Source organism: Colletes gigas, unplaced genomic scaffold (genome assembly GCF_013123115.1).
Source record: "Colletes gigas isolate AHSC1104 unplaced genomic scaffold, ASM1312311v1 Colletes_gigas_Sc00005, whole genome shotgun sequence".
Classification (NCBI taxonomy): Eukaryota; Metazoa; Arthropoda; class Insecta; order Hymenoptera; family Colletidae; genus Colletes; species Colletes gigas.
The window spans coordinates 7,033,873-7,051,571 of record NW_025106634.1 but is presented as its reverse complement, the minus strand read 5'-3'; the positions used below and the strand labels follow the sequence as shown (position 1 = coordinate 7,051,571).

General features: G+C 38.8%; 3 protein-coding genes across 4 annotated transcripts; 1 reads left to right on the top strand and 2 right to left on the bottom strand.

Annotated features, from left to right (window-relative positions):
- Positions 1–286: 286 nt before the first annotated feature.
- LOC122395028 (3-hydroxyacyl-CoA dehydrogenase type-2) lies at positions 287–3,099 on the top strand. The gene is made up of 3 exons (XM_043392308.1): positions 287–833; positions 1,853–2,017; positions 2,406–3,099. Exons 1-3 carry the CDS (start codon positions 825–827, stop codon positions 2,997–2,999), a joined length of 768 nt encoding a protein of 255 aa, XP_043248243.1. The 5' UTR covers positions 287–824; the 3' UTR covers positions 3,000–3,099.
- Positions 844–12,579, bottom strand: LOC122395027 (protein nervous wreck). Of its 2 annotated transcripts, XM_043392306.1 has the most exons (23): positions 12,415–12,579; positions 8,832–8,929; positions 8,244–8,289; positions 8,095–8,180; positions 7,882–8,026; positions 7,674–7,810; positions 7,546–7,609; positions 7,335–7,463; positions 7,121–7,243; positions 6,844–6,947; positions 6,622–6,766; positions 6,468–6,545; positions 6,351–6,402; positions 6,130–6,233; positions 5,815–5,968; positions 5,546–5,721; positions 5,094–5,400; positions 4,790–5,004; positions 4,583–4,682; positions 4,353–4,499; positions 4,206–4,237; positions 3,245–4,121; positions 844–1,106 (listed from the first exon to the last, which is right to left on the bottom strand). In XM_043392306.1, the coding sequence occupies exons 1-22, from the start codon at positions 12,433–12,435 to the stop codon at positions 3,537–3,539; spliced, it is 3,048 nt and encodes a 1,015-aa protein (XP_043248241.1). In that variant the 5' UTR covers positions 12,436–12,579; the 3' UTR covers positions 844–1,106; positions 3,245–3,536. The 2 variants fall into 2 exon arrangements, with proteins under 2 accessions (XP_043248241.1, XP_043248242.1); XM_043392307.1 differs by lacking the exon at positions 8,244–8,289 and having other exon boundaries at positions 12,415–12,435.
- Positions 12,580–13,422: 843 nt separating this feature from the next.
- LOC122395121 (BTB/POZ domain-containing protein 10) lies at positions 13,423–17,580 on the bottom strand. Its single transcript, XM_043392479.1, has 7 exons — positions 17,380–17,580; positions 16,850–16,972; positions 16,044–16,160; positions 15,590–15,727; positions 15,247–15,518; positions 14,692–14,889; positions 13,423–14,377 (listed from the first exon to the last, which is right to left on the bottom strand). The coding sequence occupies exons 1-7, from the start codon at positions 17,496–17,498 to the stop codon at positions 13,926–13,928; spliced, it is 1,419 nt and encodes a 472-aa protein (XP_043248414.1). The 5' UTR covers positions 17,499–17,580; the 3' UTR covers positions 13,423–13,925.
- Positions 17,581–17,699: the final 119 nt, after the last annotated feature.

Sequence of the window (17,699 nt, the reverse complement as noted above, 5' to 3'; positions counted from 1 at the left end):
CAGTTATACAAGTGTGTAATATTTAATATTAATATATGAATACCGAAATCCTATAGAAAGGAATTAATCGAACTATCTAGAAATTGGTTTTTTAATCGTTACACATATATCGAACAATAAAACATAATTAACAACGAAATTGCGAGAAACAATAAATTCTCTAAAGTGTACATATGTATATCCGTTTGTGAAATTATAACAAATGTATCCAATAAGTATTATAACGAAGAGAAGACAATCTCAAACAGTAGTTATGTAACAATGAAATAATATATATGTGCAACTGTGCCTGATAAATTGATAAGCAATTAATACAATGACCTCGAAAAGATATAAAGGAAACCGTGATTTTTATTTTGCTTTAATCTATATAGCATATGTTGATCGAATTCTTTTATAGTAAAATTAATCTCTTGTTTCAGTGTGGCAAAAAAACTTATTTAAATACAAGTTCAAATATGTACAAAACTTTCTTAATTATCGATCAGATATTTTTTCATAAAAATCCTATGCAATAACAAGTTCATGAAACAGTGTTGAACCCAATTGGGGAATATTTTGCAGTCGAAAATAACACTAAATTACAGACATTCTCTGTCTTGTTCCATTTTATTGTGAACTTCTTATCCCTATTTTATTCGTTGATAAATGTGCTTAAAGAATTACGGACCGCTCATGGCAGTTCAAAGTTCCATATCGATAAGTTAGCTCTCTTAATCGTTTCGTTGAGTCACAGATTCATGGTCTTCGGCACTTAGTCCTAGTCTTCCAACGACCAAAGTTGTTTCGTGTATTCCTGTTTCGATATTCTCGAACGTTTCAAAATGTTGAAGGTACGTAAATGTTCCGTGATTCTTTTTTTTTCTCTCTTTTCTAGCAGGCAGAGTAAAATTTTAATTATAAATATTAACTCGCAAAATATAAGAGATATATGTAGCGGTTCTTTGGTTTGTTACTGCATGTGGTCGTACGTGTTTATGCACAAGATCATGCTATTTTGTAAATTTGCTATCGTGTACCTAATTATATGTCCATTTAAAATTAATTACGATTGTCAGCGGATGCACATGTTTTGTAGTATATTTTTGGTTGCAGTGTATTGTGTCCTGCAATAGGAAATACCGGTTTAAATTACTTAATAATATTGTTGACTGGAATAAATACAATTAATAAATATATTATAAACTTGCAAGAAGCTTTACAAACATTGAAGGATTTTTACTAACACATAGTTTATCATTACATGACCCCAGGATACCAATGAATAATATGATATATCATAATTTTATTATGTTGCATTTAAAGATATTATGATTTTTGTTCATATGTTATCTTTGCTTAATTGTACTATTATTACATCTATAATATTGATGAACAGTAATGTAAAAAGAAATAAATTTAAATAACTGCTTCGTTTGAAAAATCCCTTGTTTCTTAATTTTTATAATAATAAATTTGTACAGTTATAATTTTCATAATAATAAGCTCAAAATTTGAAATATAATGGTTATTAATGGACAATTATTCGAGTAGATTTTTATTTCATAGCGATTGGTAGTAATTGGTTGATGTTTGCCTATTGTTATTTTCAAATACGACATAGTTTCTTATTCTTCTACAGTATTTACTTTTCATATTGAATCAAAAATTCTATGAAAATAGTATAACATTCAGATAATTTAAAAGTGCATTGTAATAAATATGTGTGTACCTTATAGCATGCTCTGAAAATAATTGATTTAGAAATTAATAATTTCCTTTGCACAAAGATGTTAAATTTATTAACAAGGATTTAATATATTACAATGAAATTAAATGTTGAAACAACTTCTGTAATTGACACATATTTTAGGGATTGGTTGCTCTTGTAACTGGAGGTGCCTCTGGATTAGGTCTTGGAACTGTGCAAAGATTTGTCAGAGAAGGTGCCAAGGTTGTTATTGCTGATTTACCTACTTCAAAAGGAAAGGATGTTGCTGCAGAGTTAGGAAGTTCGGCTATATTTGCACCGATGGATGTAAGTGTTACTAAATTAATACCAGCAGTAGTAATAGCAGTAAGAATGTACAATGTACGTGGAAAATGCTTTATAATTATATGTTATTAATATACTAAATAACGAATGATCGAGCAAAGTTTCAAACCATGTAAAGAAGATGTACATTTTCATTATGATATATTGTATAATTATCAACTATCATTATTTATATGTATATACACTACTGCTACTACTAATACTACTAGTAACCATTCTGAATTGACATTGAAAGTGTAGTTTTGACACCTACTTGCATCAAACATCCGTTGCATATTATTTGTAATTTCATATTTGCTTGTATAAAAGAATTTAGTATGATAATTAATTCATAACAATTTGTGCATACAGTGACATGCTTTTTTTACAGGTAGTATCAGAAGAGGATGTGACCAATGCACTGAAGTTAACTAAGGAACACTTTCAAAAATTAGATGTTGTAGTGAATGCAGCAGGTATAGCTGTTGCATTTAAGGCATATAACTTCAACAAATTTATGCCGCATGTTTTAGAAGATTTTCAGAAGGTGATACGTGTAAACACTATTGGAACATTTAACGTTATTAGATTATCTGCAGGACTTATTTATGAAAATACACCAAACGAGGACCAACAACGCGGAGTAATAATTAACACGGCAAGCGTTGCAGCTTACGATGGACAAATGGGACAGGCTGCGTACTCTGCTAGTAAGGGTGCGATTGTCAGTATGACTTTACCGTTGGCCCGTGATTTTTCTAAAGCTGGTATTCGTGTTGTTACAATCGCACCTGGATTATTCGATACGCCTTTGTTACAAGCATTACCAGAGAAAGTGCGTGAATTCTTATCAAAAACGATACCATTCCCGCAAAGACTGGGTAAACCGGATGAATATGCTCAGCTGGCACAACATATAATTGAAAATCCTCTTCTAAATGGAGAAACTATAAGATTAGATGGTGCTCTCAGGATGCAACCTTGAATTTATGCGAGCATTTATTGATTACATAAACATGGGGGTCGGATAAAGGTTTTATAATGCATGGATTTACGAAATTCAATAAGAAATTTGTACAAGAAAATAAAAAGAGATATACAAATATATGAAAGATGAATAAAAAACGATAATTTTCTTAGTACATGCAACACCATTATAATTCTTTTAAAATGTACACGAACAACTAAAAGTTTTCATCTATTATAGGTAACGACAATTCTCTTTATTACCTTATGACTCTGTACATTAACGTCTTGTAAATACGTTGCAAAAGTCGCAACACCCTTCTTTTAAATAGTTAGTTTACTAGAGTATCGTCTAGCAAAAAGGTTGTGTACATAGTATTAACATAAAAATTTGCCCAGTTGTCCCGTTATTCGATTCCCGTTAGTCTTTCTTCCCAATAACTTCCGGAGATTTCCAGAATTCCAGCAGATGCTGAAACTTATTTTGATGATTTTTCGGAAGAGCCAGTTTATTTGTTAAGGCAGGATAATCGGGATCTCCGAGGTCTAGTCAATCCTAGGCATTCGATTCTTTCAGATTTTGTAGCTTCTCTAGCTGGTCGGGTTGTAATTCATCTGGAATACTTGCCCTTCCTCCTACGACCATCATCTTTTCGGGAACAATCTCGATGTCCTCTGTTTCCGTTTCCTGTACCTCTACTACGGTACCGCGAGACGGTATCGATTGAGAATTATCTCCTGTACTCGGCCCGGACGTTGAATCCGCCTCGCTACCGGAACTGCTACTAACTGGGAATGGCGCCGAATCCGCTGGCAGATCATCGACCGTTGATTTCTCTTCGATGTCTTCCGCCGCTTCCGTCACTTCTTGCTCTTCCTTTTCATCCATTATTACCGTTGCCTCTTTGCAATCGCTTTCGTTCATATCGGTAGTGGTCGCGCTCGACGGCAAATCACCCTCGGAGCTTTCCGTGGATTTCACCGGGTCATCGGTGGCCTCCTCTAATCCCGGAAACGGATGCTCGATATCTTCCATCGGCGTCGCCGCGGTGATCACTATTTGGGCAACACCGAGTCCGAAATCATCGTTAGACTGGTTGCTGTTTAAGGATTGCGACTGTTTTGATTTTTCATCATCTGCCTGGAAATACACCGCGAACAACGGTTAGTGCGTTCGACGAAAAATCGGTACATCGATAAATTCTCTATCGACCACCCATTTTACCTTGGTTCCCGATTCATCCGACACTTCTACAACTAAGCGGCAGTTTTGTGTGTAAATTGAGATACGGATTAAGTATTAACAAAAATAATCATCCAGTAAGGAAACGACAATTTAATATCGATCTGCTTAATAAAAATTTCAACTTACCCACTATACCGGGTCCTTCGGGCTCTTCATCTCCTTCGAACTGCGAGCCGTAGTGACTTCTTTGGTCCTTGGAGAGATTTATTATAAATCCATCTTGTTGTTGTTGTTGTTCAGCATTTATGTTACTAGGTTTTTCATCTTGCGTTTCTACGTTTAAACGTAACAAAAAAACAAATTCTCGCGTCAGTTATTTTATTTTTACATTTAACATTTAAAGAGTCCGTTATTACCATTCATTAGACTTTGCGCCAGTTCTTCTTCCAACAAGAATTCTGGAACCTCGGGAGGTGTAAATACGGGTGGCGCAGAGCTTGGTGGCGTCATGTTTTCCTAACGATAAAATAATCATAAGGAAGATCGAAATAATAAAGTAAATGTATATACATAAAAGTAAGTTTGAATATTTATAATGGGTTTATCTTTAATTAAAATTTAACCTGTGGGGTCAAAGGTGAACCATCGGCAGCGCACGGCTCCACGATCAAAGAAGGGAATAATCCTCGTTGATCGCGTAATTCACCCTCCCACCAGCCGTCATCGACGTCGTGTGGTTCTTTCTTCAGAACTTTCACGATATCACCTTCGAAGAAGCTGAGCTCTCCCTCGCACGTGGCGTCGTAATCATAAAGCGCAATGCAATATAGTTCTGTTTCTAAAATGGTAAATTAACCCTTGTAACGATAATTTTCACGTTGTTTAGAGTACACGATGCTGGACGAACGGAACAAGAACGAAGTATACCTCCTATGTGATTCTGTACAATAGCGTCTGGAGCAGGTTGTTGTAGATTAGCGTCAGGATCTACCGCGTCGTGATCATCGATCGTATAATCCATGGAGGTAAAAGATATTTGTTGCACGAGCCCTGGACCTTGAGAAGTGAGACCTGATATCATTTCAGGTTCTCCCTCGACGTCGAGATAATTTTGAGGAACGAAACCTTCCTCGCCACGGTAATTCCGTGCACGGAGCCAACCGTCACCATCGCCTTCGCCGACAACTTCGAGCTGCTCGCTCTCGACGATCGACAATTCATCTGGATTTTGTGCCTGAGTAAACATTTGCCCCAAAGATTAATAAGCAATATTGTACAATGTGAAAAGCAATGTCTCGAAAACGGTCAGAGATACAAGAAAATATAATAAGATATACAAGTAATCTTCGATAGAAATATATGGGTAAATCTGATCTTACCGTGTACGAATAGAGCGCTGTGCCTTTATATATAGGCTGCTGCGTAGAGGGTTGCTCGGTAGTTTCGTGGACCTCGGCTTGTTCATCTTTTTCCTCGTTGTCCCAATCCACCGCTGTCGGATCGTCCCAACCGACGGTAAGCTGTTCTATTCGCTGTTTCTCTTGTTCCACCAAAGCTGTCGAACAAACGCGCCCCACGTGACGTTCTCGCTACCGTTATTGGATATTTATATTTGGACACACGATAGATAAAGCCGTCGTGTACGCACCATCGACTTCTTCGCTGTCGTGCCTTTGTCTTTCCTCGGTTGCTTCCTCTTCTTGTTGAGGAGTGTTTCGCGCGCTACCTGGTCGCTCGACGGTCGTCAGATCGCTTCCGCCATCGCCGTCGCTGTCGTAGAACGAATCCGAGGATGGATGTTCCTGCACGACGGATACGTTAAATTCCTAACGTTTCACAAAGGATACGCGTTCGTAAGTGTAATAGGTAAAAGAAAGGTAGAGTGTTAAGTAAAAGCTCTTAATTCCTGAGAGTCCAGGCGTAAGAATCGATGTTTTCGAATGTATACTAATACGATAAATACCGCTGTTCCAGACGCATCGGTTCTGACGGACAGGGAGCTGGCCGAACGCATCATTTCGTGCACGCTCAGTGTTTCAACCTCTTGGAGCCATTCGTCGACATTCACTACAGAAACAAGAAAAAGCAAAGTAACAGCGTTGGCACTGCCATCGACGATACTACGTTCATTAGCGCGTTGATATCGTTCTAACAGAAAAAAAAAAGGTAAAGTATTTAACAAACCTCCGCCGTTTCGAAGGCATTCTATTCTTGATTCTGCCTTTAGTTTTGCTGTCTAATGGACAAGTAAACGTGTAAGGAAAATAATTCACGTGATTCGTGTTTTTACCAGAAACTTACTTCCGCCCGTCGTATCGCGTGCTTCAGTTCGTCGATTTTCGTGTCTAAATCTGGCCCTTGCGGATCGTTCGGATCAGTCTGTAAAATTGTTACGCTCGTGTTACTCTTTGGTAAAAGGTCTCCGTTGAGTTATTTATCGTATAACGCGTGTAACCTTTTGTCCAGACTCCTTGAGCTGCACAAGAACCTGCAGTTTCCTATTATTCTCTCGGACGCTGCTTATTTCGCGCGCTATTCTCGTCGACCAGCGACGAGCTTCCTTCCCGAGCGTGGCTGCGGCGGCATGATCGGCCGTTATCCTGCAACGAATTTGTTTTCCAAATTATACAGGTAATACATACAGATATGATACATTCTCGATATATTGTCTACAAACCTGTCCACTGGATCGTGGTCGCAAGGTTCAAAATCGTATTGTATATGTTGCTTCAAGACAGGGTAATACAAACAGCAACATTGTATATTGTAATCTCTGGTGAGCTGAAACATGCACGAGAAGCAACCGTGATGTAAGTACCAAGTTTAATAGTAAATAATTATTTATTTATTATTTATTAATAATTATTTACGATTATTATTAACAATTATTAATAATTATTTACGATTATAATCGTATTTAATAACGGGATTAATTGGTGTTAATAAACGATTACTTGTTGCGCTTGGTCGCGAATTTTGGTAAAGCTGTTTTGTGTTGCCAAACAGGTCAGCAATTCTGTACGACCCATCAGTGTTAAATATTCTGTCACCTTATCGTAAACTCCTTGTTCCAAATACTGTGGGAAGTGAAATGCAATGGAAAAGGTATTTTATCATCTGGAAACGAGTTACGGAGTAAACAAATGGCGAAAAATGGCGTCTGCTTACCTGCATGGTGTTTTGTAAATCGACTACAAAATATCTATTTTGATGGGCATTCGCAGCGGCGAGACTGAGTAAATAATCGTTTCGAGCACCGGTTGATTTCTCTTCCAAAGCGTCGCGTTTCGAGCTTACCTAATCACATCAATTTTTCAGTGGAAACGCTCGTTACTTAATCATTCGATAACACGAAACTATACTTATAATAGACTCGTACCTTAGCGCTGTTTTTTTGCAGCGACGTTATCGATTGAAAAAAGGATCCTTTCTTCTTCTTTAGCCTGGAATCGATAAAAAACCAGGTGTTACGTTTATCGTTCAATTACCAGAGCGACATCAACGTACTTTTCCTCGATATCCTTTGCCTTATCTCGTACATCGTGTGCGCTATGCTCTTCGTCGAAGTATAATTTCTTGGTTTTGTCTACGTCCTGCACGCACGTTTGCAATTCTTTTTGTACTATCATTAATTGGTCGATTGCCTGAAAAGGGAAAGAAAGTGTTACGCTTCTCTGTCTCTATGATCGTTTAAAAATCGGTGAATACTTTATACCTTCTTAGAAATTTGAAGTTTGTGAAACTTTAAACTCTTTGCATCGTCGGCGATTTGCTGTTGAAAGACCTCCACCGCTGCTAACCGCGCTCTAGCGAGCTTTTCATTTTCCTCCAGCACGGTTCGCCAAACATTCCACATGTTCCTGAAAACGATAATTACCGATGGTCGAATAAAATTTCTTGAATCGCGTTTTTTTTTTCGAAACCGTACCATTTTTCTCCTCCGCCATCGACTTTGAGGTCCGGAATATTAGGTATTTTTTTATTCAAGTAGGCAGAAGATATTTTGAGGAGCGCCTGAAACGAAACGTTGATCGTAAAAATTCGTCGAACAATCTCGTGACGCGGCAACCGACTTACCTCGGAATAGGATTTTTCGATCGCAGATTTTTTGATTGTAAAGTTGCTGAAAAATATATATTTGCGTCATAGAATACTCGCGTTGGAATTGTTCGAATGGCCGTGTAATATCGACGCGTATGTGAGCGAAACCAAACGCAGCTCGATCGCACAATATCCGAGACGAAAATACATTTATAAACGCGAAACGAAGAATAGAGCCCCCGGTGGACGAGTGAATATTATCAATGTGACGAGGGAACGGTAAAACAGAAACGATATCTATCGAAACGGCTCGAATATCGAATAATCATTTCTGGTCTGTATTCCGTCGAGGGGCGTTTACATTTTTCAATCGTTCGTAACACGAGTAAAATATCGTTTAGAGTTTATTCAATTCGATCGGTAAGATATTGCACGCGTTTCGAATCGTTGATTGAATCGTTCAGTTCGTTCTTAAAGAACCAAATATTATCGGGAAACTCTTTAACCATCGAAAGTAAAAGTGTGGCCGTCGAAGAAACGGAAATCGCTGACGCGTAATGACTCGCGTTTAAGATGTTTAAAGGGCTTTTATCTAATCCTCCTTTACATAAGTTTCAGACTCACCGAATGTCCTCCAGAAGGTCGCACTCGTGCTGATTTTTCGCTTGCAACTTTGCCGCCTGCTCCGCGTGCACATTCTTCAGAAATTTTGCGTAATTTCCCTGCGAGCGAAGAATCACGGTCTGAGTAAACAATCGCGCTACGACGGTACACTTGGCCTACTTCTTTTTTCTTGTATCTTACAAAGAACGCAAATCCTTTTCTCTCCGGACGAAACTTACAAAAGAATTAATTCAACAGGGAAACGTATCCTCCGCTAACAAGGGACAGACTTCGATACAATCGTCGATTTTAACGAACCTTACAAAAAATATTCGACGTCCAAATTGCAGGGCAAAAAGTTAGTTGCAACGAGAGATGAAATAAAATAAAAAACGTAACTTTGAAACGTTTCGTATCGCGGAGTTAATAGATTCGAAGAGCTCGATCGCTTAATTTGTCCGTGCAGCGTATTCTTGAAAGAAAGGCGCAGCTTTCTAGCGAATACAAAATAAACGGATGTCTTTCTTTCCGCTTCGATTATTGGTCTTTTGCGCGCCGGCAATAATTGCTGGACAGTGAGGGTAACAAGGGTGGCGCTTTAATTAGCGACGACATTGTTTAAAGTCAAGTTCAATTTTGCCGTAGAAGCGAGCGTATTGGCGATTCCGTTACGCATCAGGGCTTGCTTTGACCTCGTGAACTCTGCTGGAACGCTCATCGAAGTCAATACGAAGGGTCGATTACTCGAGCCTAGAACTTACGAGTGTGTGGGCGTAATGCGAGGGTGGTTCCTGGTCGATGAAGTCCGGAGATGAATTTTAGGGAAAAGCCTGTTTCCTTAACGCTTTAGTTTACCGAAGGCGGAGCTATAAAAAAAGCAAAAGGCCAGCGGAGGGTAAATCTCGTTCGAGTCTGACTCGAGGAACGAGGTCACCGGATGAAAAAGGGAAGATACCCGATTTATGTACGTTATCGACTTGAGAGGGACACGTTGTTGCAATTAGTGGTAGCTGTTTAAGCAACTCGGCCGATTAATACGGTGAGAGAATCCCATCTGGTATGATCGTTTAAAATTCCAGCCACTTTCTTATCGATTGCACCTCGAAGGTCTAGCGTTGCATTTTTGAATGCTTCCACGGTCTAAAGACTCGTAAGCAATCACTCCGTGAGCGCTCGCAACGTCGTGCATTGTTACGCGGATCGTTAAACGGGGAAAAACTACTATCACCGTCGCCAACCTACGAAGCTTTTTCTTCTCTGTCGCGTTACGACGACTTGGCAGACACGGTAACGGAATTATCGAGCAACAACGAAAACCATTTTCGCTGTGCTTCGATCCGGCAGCGTTCCGGCGCAACAGCTTCAGCGCGTACGCTTTCCAAATGCAATTTTTAATACGCCCGAGAGCGGCTGCTTCACGGTGAAACGTAAATTCATAAATCGTTTATCGATCTCGGAGAGAAACCTTGCAGGATTTGGTCCTGGTTAGCGGTGGTTTGAAAATCATTGTTCAAAGTTTAATTTTTATTTATTGCTGCGCGCGAGCTAATTTCGCTTTAATTCGAGCCGAGGCCCGCGAGGCGGAAAGGTCGGGCTTTTAAGCCGCGCGAGGGACGCTCGACAAAGTGCCATGATACGGCAAAGAATTTCAGGCTCCGGATAAAGGAAATTTACAACCGAGGCCGTGACAAAGACGTTTATTACTCTAAAAAAAAAAAACACTTTATCGATCGGCGTGCCCCAACGAGCACTCCCGGCGCCAAAGAGAAAACGAAGGACAAAACCGTCCTCGAAGATTCGCGTTTATTAAGGCGTCGTCTGCCGAGCGGACGATTACCGTCGTGTCGAGTCGTCGGGGCTTAGTTTTTTCGCGAGCAGAGAGTTCAGAGGTCTCGAATTCGGTACGCGTTCCCTTTTCGACGATCTCTCGACCGACGAGGAGGAGGAAGGGTGTCTCTCTGGATTCTTATCGCTCGACTAGCATTCGACAAGTGGAAGTGGGTCAGGAATCTCCCGATCTTTAACTGCGAAACTTCATTGTCGCGGAGATAGATGAAGGGCCGATTGGCCTAGCTTGATAAATAGGTCAGGAAATGTTGTTATACTTAATGAAATCGGAACGACTAAATAATCCTAGTCTTTCAACCCCTTTCGTAACTTAGCGACAGAACAATCGCAAAAGTTGGACCGTTTTCTTTTAAAAACGCTTCGAAGATCAGACAATTTATTGGAATCCGGAATCCGGAATTGGTGGCGTTGTCGTTTACGTCTATAATTACTCTCGTAAACAGTCGATGGTTCGCACCCTCCTAAAAAAGCGACACGACTTGAAATAGTTCTGTTATTAAACGAACCGATATGATTAAAACATCTCGCGATATTCCTTTGTCGAATGATTATGTAACTTTCTGGAGAATTTAACGGAAGTAGATTCTACCAAAATTTTAGTTCGAATCATTATATAATAGCACAATAACATTTTCTGTTTTATTTTTGGTAAGATTGGCAGTGTTATTTGTTTGTTTATACAAACTGCTGTCCACGTTACTACATTACCTTTAACAAAGAACTGATTCCAAAAATATTGTTCCAATATTATGAAAGCAACATTAAATTAAGAAATTGACACGAGTACCCGAAAATTCTGTAACCATCTGTTCAAGCATCGTTTCGCAGTCGACGAAAATGGGGTAAAACAAATCGATGCGGACGAATTGAAAATTTCTACGCCGAATAATTTGCGCATCTCATCGACAGAATTACCTTCCGTTGTTTTAAATTTCTATAACTTCCACGACTCTCTTTTGTCTGCGGAAAACGTTGTAGGAAACTATCGCTAAGTAACATGGCCCCCAAAATTGTCCTATATACAAAATTCAAGATCGATTTCAGCTAGCACGTCGTACAGTTACATAACGAGGGGGACGATGAGAAATTTCAAGGAATGTCGAAACGTAAGGATAGAGGAAGGACGCGACACCGCGGAAATAAAGATCGCGTAGTGGACGGAAGCGGATCATCGTACGCGGTGCGTGAACGTACGTTCGTACGATCTGATACGACGTTAACCCGGGTCTTTGGCCTGTTCCAGGCATTTTGAGGTCAGCTTTTGGTATAGATTTGCTCTATCGAAGGTTCGATGCGCGCATCGATTTTCCCATCGTGGCAGCGTTCGAGCGGCGTTTACGTCAATTTTTCTGTGAGACGTCGCCTGGAGATCGATACTCGCGGCCAGATTCCGCGTATCTCGATCGTTCCTCAAGACGAGAGGAAGCGCCAGCCCCTCGCGGTTCCTTCGATGTATGCACGCAACTTGGAACATTCTGCGTCTCGATTGGGTAACCGTTCTCCGGTTTTCGACCAACGGGAAATTGCGTTTATAACTGTCCAGGAATTGCTTTCTCGTAAGGGTAACCCACGAGATTCCGGTCTGATTTTGAAGCAATTAATCTCGGGGGGTGGATCGCGACATGCGCGAGTAAAGAATGGGAGAAATGATTGATGATTGAAAGCGGGCAGGCGACGAACAGAACGAGTACAATTCTCGTTGAAAGACGAAAAGAAACGGCATGTGCCTGGATGGACGTCAGTCTCGTCGGCTTACTTTTCTCGGTGGTGGTTGCATGCTGGACGAGCGGCCTGCTCTGCAGCCTCACCGCTGGCAGCCCGTTTTACACCGTCGTCCGCCGGGGAGGGGTGCTCTGTTGTTTTCGTACGCCTCACCCGACACAACAATAAACGCGTTACCACCCTCCGCACTGCTCGCGTGTTCGTACGCTACTGCTCTCCTGCCCTCGACCGAGCTAGCCTATTTATTGATCGCGGACGCGCCTGCGTTCGTCCTCCACCTACGCCACGGACGAGAAGATGTAAAATAGTCCCGACACCACGGACGAGGTACGGGGTAAACCTTGTACCACGGACGAGGGATAGGATAGACTATGCATCTTATGGAAGTGAGTGTCGCACGAACTGAATGCCGACCTGGTAAAAAACCAGTGGTTTTCGAACGATCGTTTTGTTTAAAGAACAACGATCTTGGGAACGATAGACTAGAATAATGTTTCAATATTCGAAATAACCCGGGGCAATGTTTTATCAATTTCTGTAACCGCAATTCGTTGGCCTCTCTTATATGTTTACTGCATCGGTTTTCAAAATTTTATTTCAACAACTTTGTTAAATATTATATTCTAAATTATACAGCTGTATCAATGTTTTTTTCAATTTCAATCACTGCAATTTATTTGTAAAATAAAAAAGAATGCACTGCTGTACGAAGGATTGCAACGCTATCTACGGTAGAACGTCCAAGCTTGACGAGAAATAGTACGTGCCCTCAAGGGTAGATGGCGCCTCAGACATGTTTGATCAAAAAAATATGTTCAATTATTTTTATTAATATAAAAATATAATGCTCGGTAATTTAAGTGATTTATAAGAAAGCAGTGAAAGGTATAGTGAGACGATTGCTAACCGGGCAAGTGGTGATTCTACGTGTAAAAGTAAAAGCACGAACGGGGATGATCAGCAGAAAATTAAATGGAAGAGGAGCGAGAAGAAGTAGACTCGGAAATGGTATTCAACTTTATTAATCGTATAAAATGGGAAACTGCTCTTTGCAAATACATACCGAACGAATCATTATTTCGTAGTTGACACGTAATTATTATAAGAAATATTTAACGTTACATACAAAATTGAAAAAGTCGCAACGATTATTATTAAACTAATTTGAACGCCACGTACGAGGGCTATCACAAGATACTATATGAACATCCACAAGATGCGATAATTTCACGGTATTGTTATTTCCACTGGGTCAATATCAGACTTGCCTAACCCACGAGAGATCTGCCCTCCTTGCCTTCATTCGTAACATCGTTTACATACAAGCGATTTCATTTAACTAATATCGATTATTTTATAAAAATATGTAAAACATGTCGAAGCTTTCTCTTTGGAGAATCAACTTTGTACTTTCGCAGCTTGATTATCCAATGGGAAACGGAACAGTGAGATAAGCGAGTCTGACTAACATTAGAAATTGACGCATGAAGAAAGCGATCCGTAAATACGTGGTAGTCTGTTCAACCTCAATTTTAGAACTAATGTTCATGGTAACTCGTCGGATGGTATTGAACCAAGATCTTGATCAGCTGGTAAACCTATGGCACCTTCGACGTCGGCGTCCGAACCGACCGCCGGCACGACTTCCGGTTGGGACACCAGCTCTGTTGCTTGCAACAGACCAATCCCTATCGGGTTTCCGCCGACGTCTAATACCGCTAGATTCGTCACGGATTTTGATTTCACGCATTGGAAATCGACGTGACGACTTTTCGCCTCCTCTTTCTCCCAGGACATATGAATGAAAGGCCTCTGTACGTAATTGTAAATGACCTCTGCGCGTCCTCCTGCTCTCTTTTTGATTTTCTCTTTGTACGTAGGATAGCCTTCGATACCTAAACGGATTTTTTTTAAACCCCGTTCCTTCATTACTTGCTTGGCTACGTCTCTGTTTTCGATGTACTTGAAAAACCGATACATCGCGGTACTATTAACAGCTGAAGGATAAAAAGAAAAAGTAGCATTAACAGAATATACAGACGATAGGGTGTACAAAGAGCAGACAGATGTTTTTTAAACGAGAGATACATCGCATTCGTTACTGGAGAACCCCGTCTCACTAAACTCGGCAAAGTATATCGATTTTCTATTTTATACATTCATTGTACCATGTACCAAAAGCATATTTTTCAATTTTTGTTCACGATTGAAAAATCCTACATCGCGTTACAGGATACAATTTGTATTTTCAACTTTAATATTACAAAAGGTGCAAAGGTAATATAAAATGTTGCTATTCGCTTACACTTACTTTGGGAATACTCTTCTCCCATTTGCGGAGGATACTCTTCGTCCCAGTCGACGGTATCATCTTCCAATAAAACGACAATGTGACATTCACGATCACCTCTACGCGCGCTGTTTACCATCAGTGGCAATATCAAATCCTCGAGGAACACTTCAAACTGGCAGCGTGCGCCTTCGTTAGATAACTCATGTAATAAACCTCCTACAATAAATTGTCTAGTTTCTAGAGCTCCTGCCGTTTGATGCAATTCGACACGGTGCTTCTCAAATTATTAACCAGAACCGAGCGTTAGATTGTTCGAAATGTAAGTAATTTCTATGTTATACCGAATATGGGAAAGCGATACCTCTTCCCATTATCTGCGGTTTTTAACAACGAATTACTGCAATTAGACAATTTGAGAAACGTTGCGTCGATGTATTCATATTTTGCGTTAAAAATGAATAATGTAAGTGCAATTGTATTACTTGCACGATTGTTTTTTATACATTACTATACCACAGTCTCTTTCAATTAACTTGCAGAAGTAGACGGTATGAAATTACAATTTTTACTTACTTAAATTTTGACACTTGACTGTACTGGCGTCAAATGGAACAAGGAGATAGTCGCAAGCTTCTCGCAGTTCTTGAACCGCAACCGTTGGCGGGCAACGAATTATTCCACCCTTGTAATAATCAAGGATAGCTCTAAATACCATTGCGGATATACCATCTGCAACCTCGTATTCACCGCGTTCGTTTGGTTGAGCGTATTCAACACCAGAACTGAACATTCTACCTAACATTGTATTTGGATATGCGGTGAACAGCGCTGGATCAACAATAAATCTGAAAATCAATTCAACTTTTTAATAAACGTAATTGTACCTATGCTAAACATTTTATTAAGGAATGCTTACCTAGTATTATCGACGATAAGAGTAATTCGTTCATCGCTAGCTTGTGGATTGCTTATGCCCGTAATAGATCCCGACGACGGTAAATTATCTCGACTTTGAGTTTGTTGACTTTTTCCAATGCCAACTCCAGAGCAAAGTCTGAAGAAAAATATATTTTAAATAACTGTGGAAGCCTATTTAATGATAATATCTAGACGAAATAGAAAAATTATAGCTAATAAACACACAAAAGCAATGCAGTGTTGATGAATTTCTAGACAACACCTACCTCTCTAGTAATGATGCTTGGACTCTTGTTTTGACAATACAACGAATAAAAGTAAGGTACACAGAAATATATAATAACTATATCTTTTATAGTATAAAATACTAGCGTGAAATGTTTATGTACCTTAAGAAAGGGTTAATGCAAAAATCTTTGTTTGTCATCTGTTTGTTCGATTGTAAATATTACCTGTTTTGTTGATTAACATTTGTGTTTTGTCTGCCAGAATTGAAGGAATGACAGTGCCTTTCATTGCTTCCATCTCTTTGTACCAGACAAGATTTTGGTTTGGAAGAGCCACCACAACTACATGCAAAACAATGACATTACCTTTCTAATGATTGCATTCAACAAGCATCATGTAATGTCTATTAACTCTAATAAGGTAGCTAATTTAAACTAAAAATGGAGTGTATGTACATGAAGTTTTTATTATGAAAATAATAATGTTAATTGTAATTTGGCTTTGATATCCTCTTAACGTTCTTAAATAATTTTAACGAATAAACAGAGAAATAAAATTAAAACACATTGCAAAAAGCTTATGCAACATGATTAAAAACAAAAGGGATAATCCAAAAGAAAATTTCATAAAATTATATCGGACAATATAAAATGCTAGATGAATTTCAAGTATGTCATTCTTTGATATATTGGTATTTTAACTAATTTAATATTAAAATATACACGAGCAAAAATTATTTACCCTTAATTAAAATGATTAATTAGCATGCATGTAACATACTATGTGATAACAGCCTTGAATACATGCTACAATTTAAACATATAATTACCAAAATGGAATATTTAAAGAAATAATAAATTACAGATCAAATTATTGTGTTATTGGTTGTCTAAGATGTTTCCTGTTTTAATGGAGTAGAAAATTAAGCGGCTAATATAAAGTATCTATTAAAAATATTTTATCATTTTTATGCCTTGTCTAGGTTTGACATTATAGTCGCTTGTATCTTTTCAAATGATAAAAGTTTTACCTCATTCTGTTCTTATAAATACGATGTCTTCCTGTGCTACCACTTTCTTTATCTGTTTCCGTGTCGCTACTACTATCTTGCACATAACTTATACGCTCTGCAGGGTTTGACATCTTGGACCAACTATAAAAATACATTAAAAATCACAAATAAAGTATTTAAGAGTTAATGATTAATTGTTCTATTTTTAAGTAACATTCCAAAGAAACTAGACCAGTTTTATAAATATTCAAGTAACGTAATGATTATGCAATAATAATTCAATCTAAAGCACAAAAAATTCGTGTACTTGGAGAATTATTGTTATATTTTTCATCTTAATTGCTTTTAGAGATGGAAGTATATTAACGAACGAAGTACGCAGATCATTTTTAAAATACCTATTTACATGAATAAATATATTAACTGTCTATAAATTTCTGAGTGTATATATCATAAATAATTTAGTTGCAAAACTAGAAAATGTTCTGTGATGCTTTTGCATTTTCTGTCGAACATTTAAACGTAACAGATACGTTTCGAATACTTACAATTTAGATACCGACAAGTACCAGCCAAATTTTTTCAGAAGCCAGCTGGCTGACGTGCAAATTTCCAAGCCACACGATTGAACGTTAACCTGAACCCTCCTTTTAACGGAAAGTTGCATTCCAAACCGATGAAACGGATAATGCGAAATACCACACAGTCATAGATGACAATTCATTCTGACAGGCGTTGCCCGACCTACACATTGTAGTAACTTTCGAATATTTACTATACTGTCACTGCATAATTTAAATTAAACAAACAACTATCGGTCGAAAGCCACAATATCGTATCCTGCAGAACGGTGCAAATATAGTTTTAC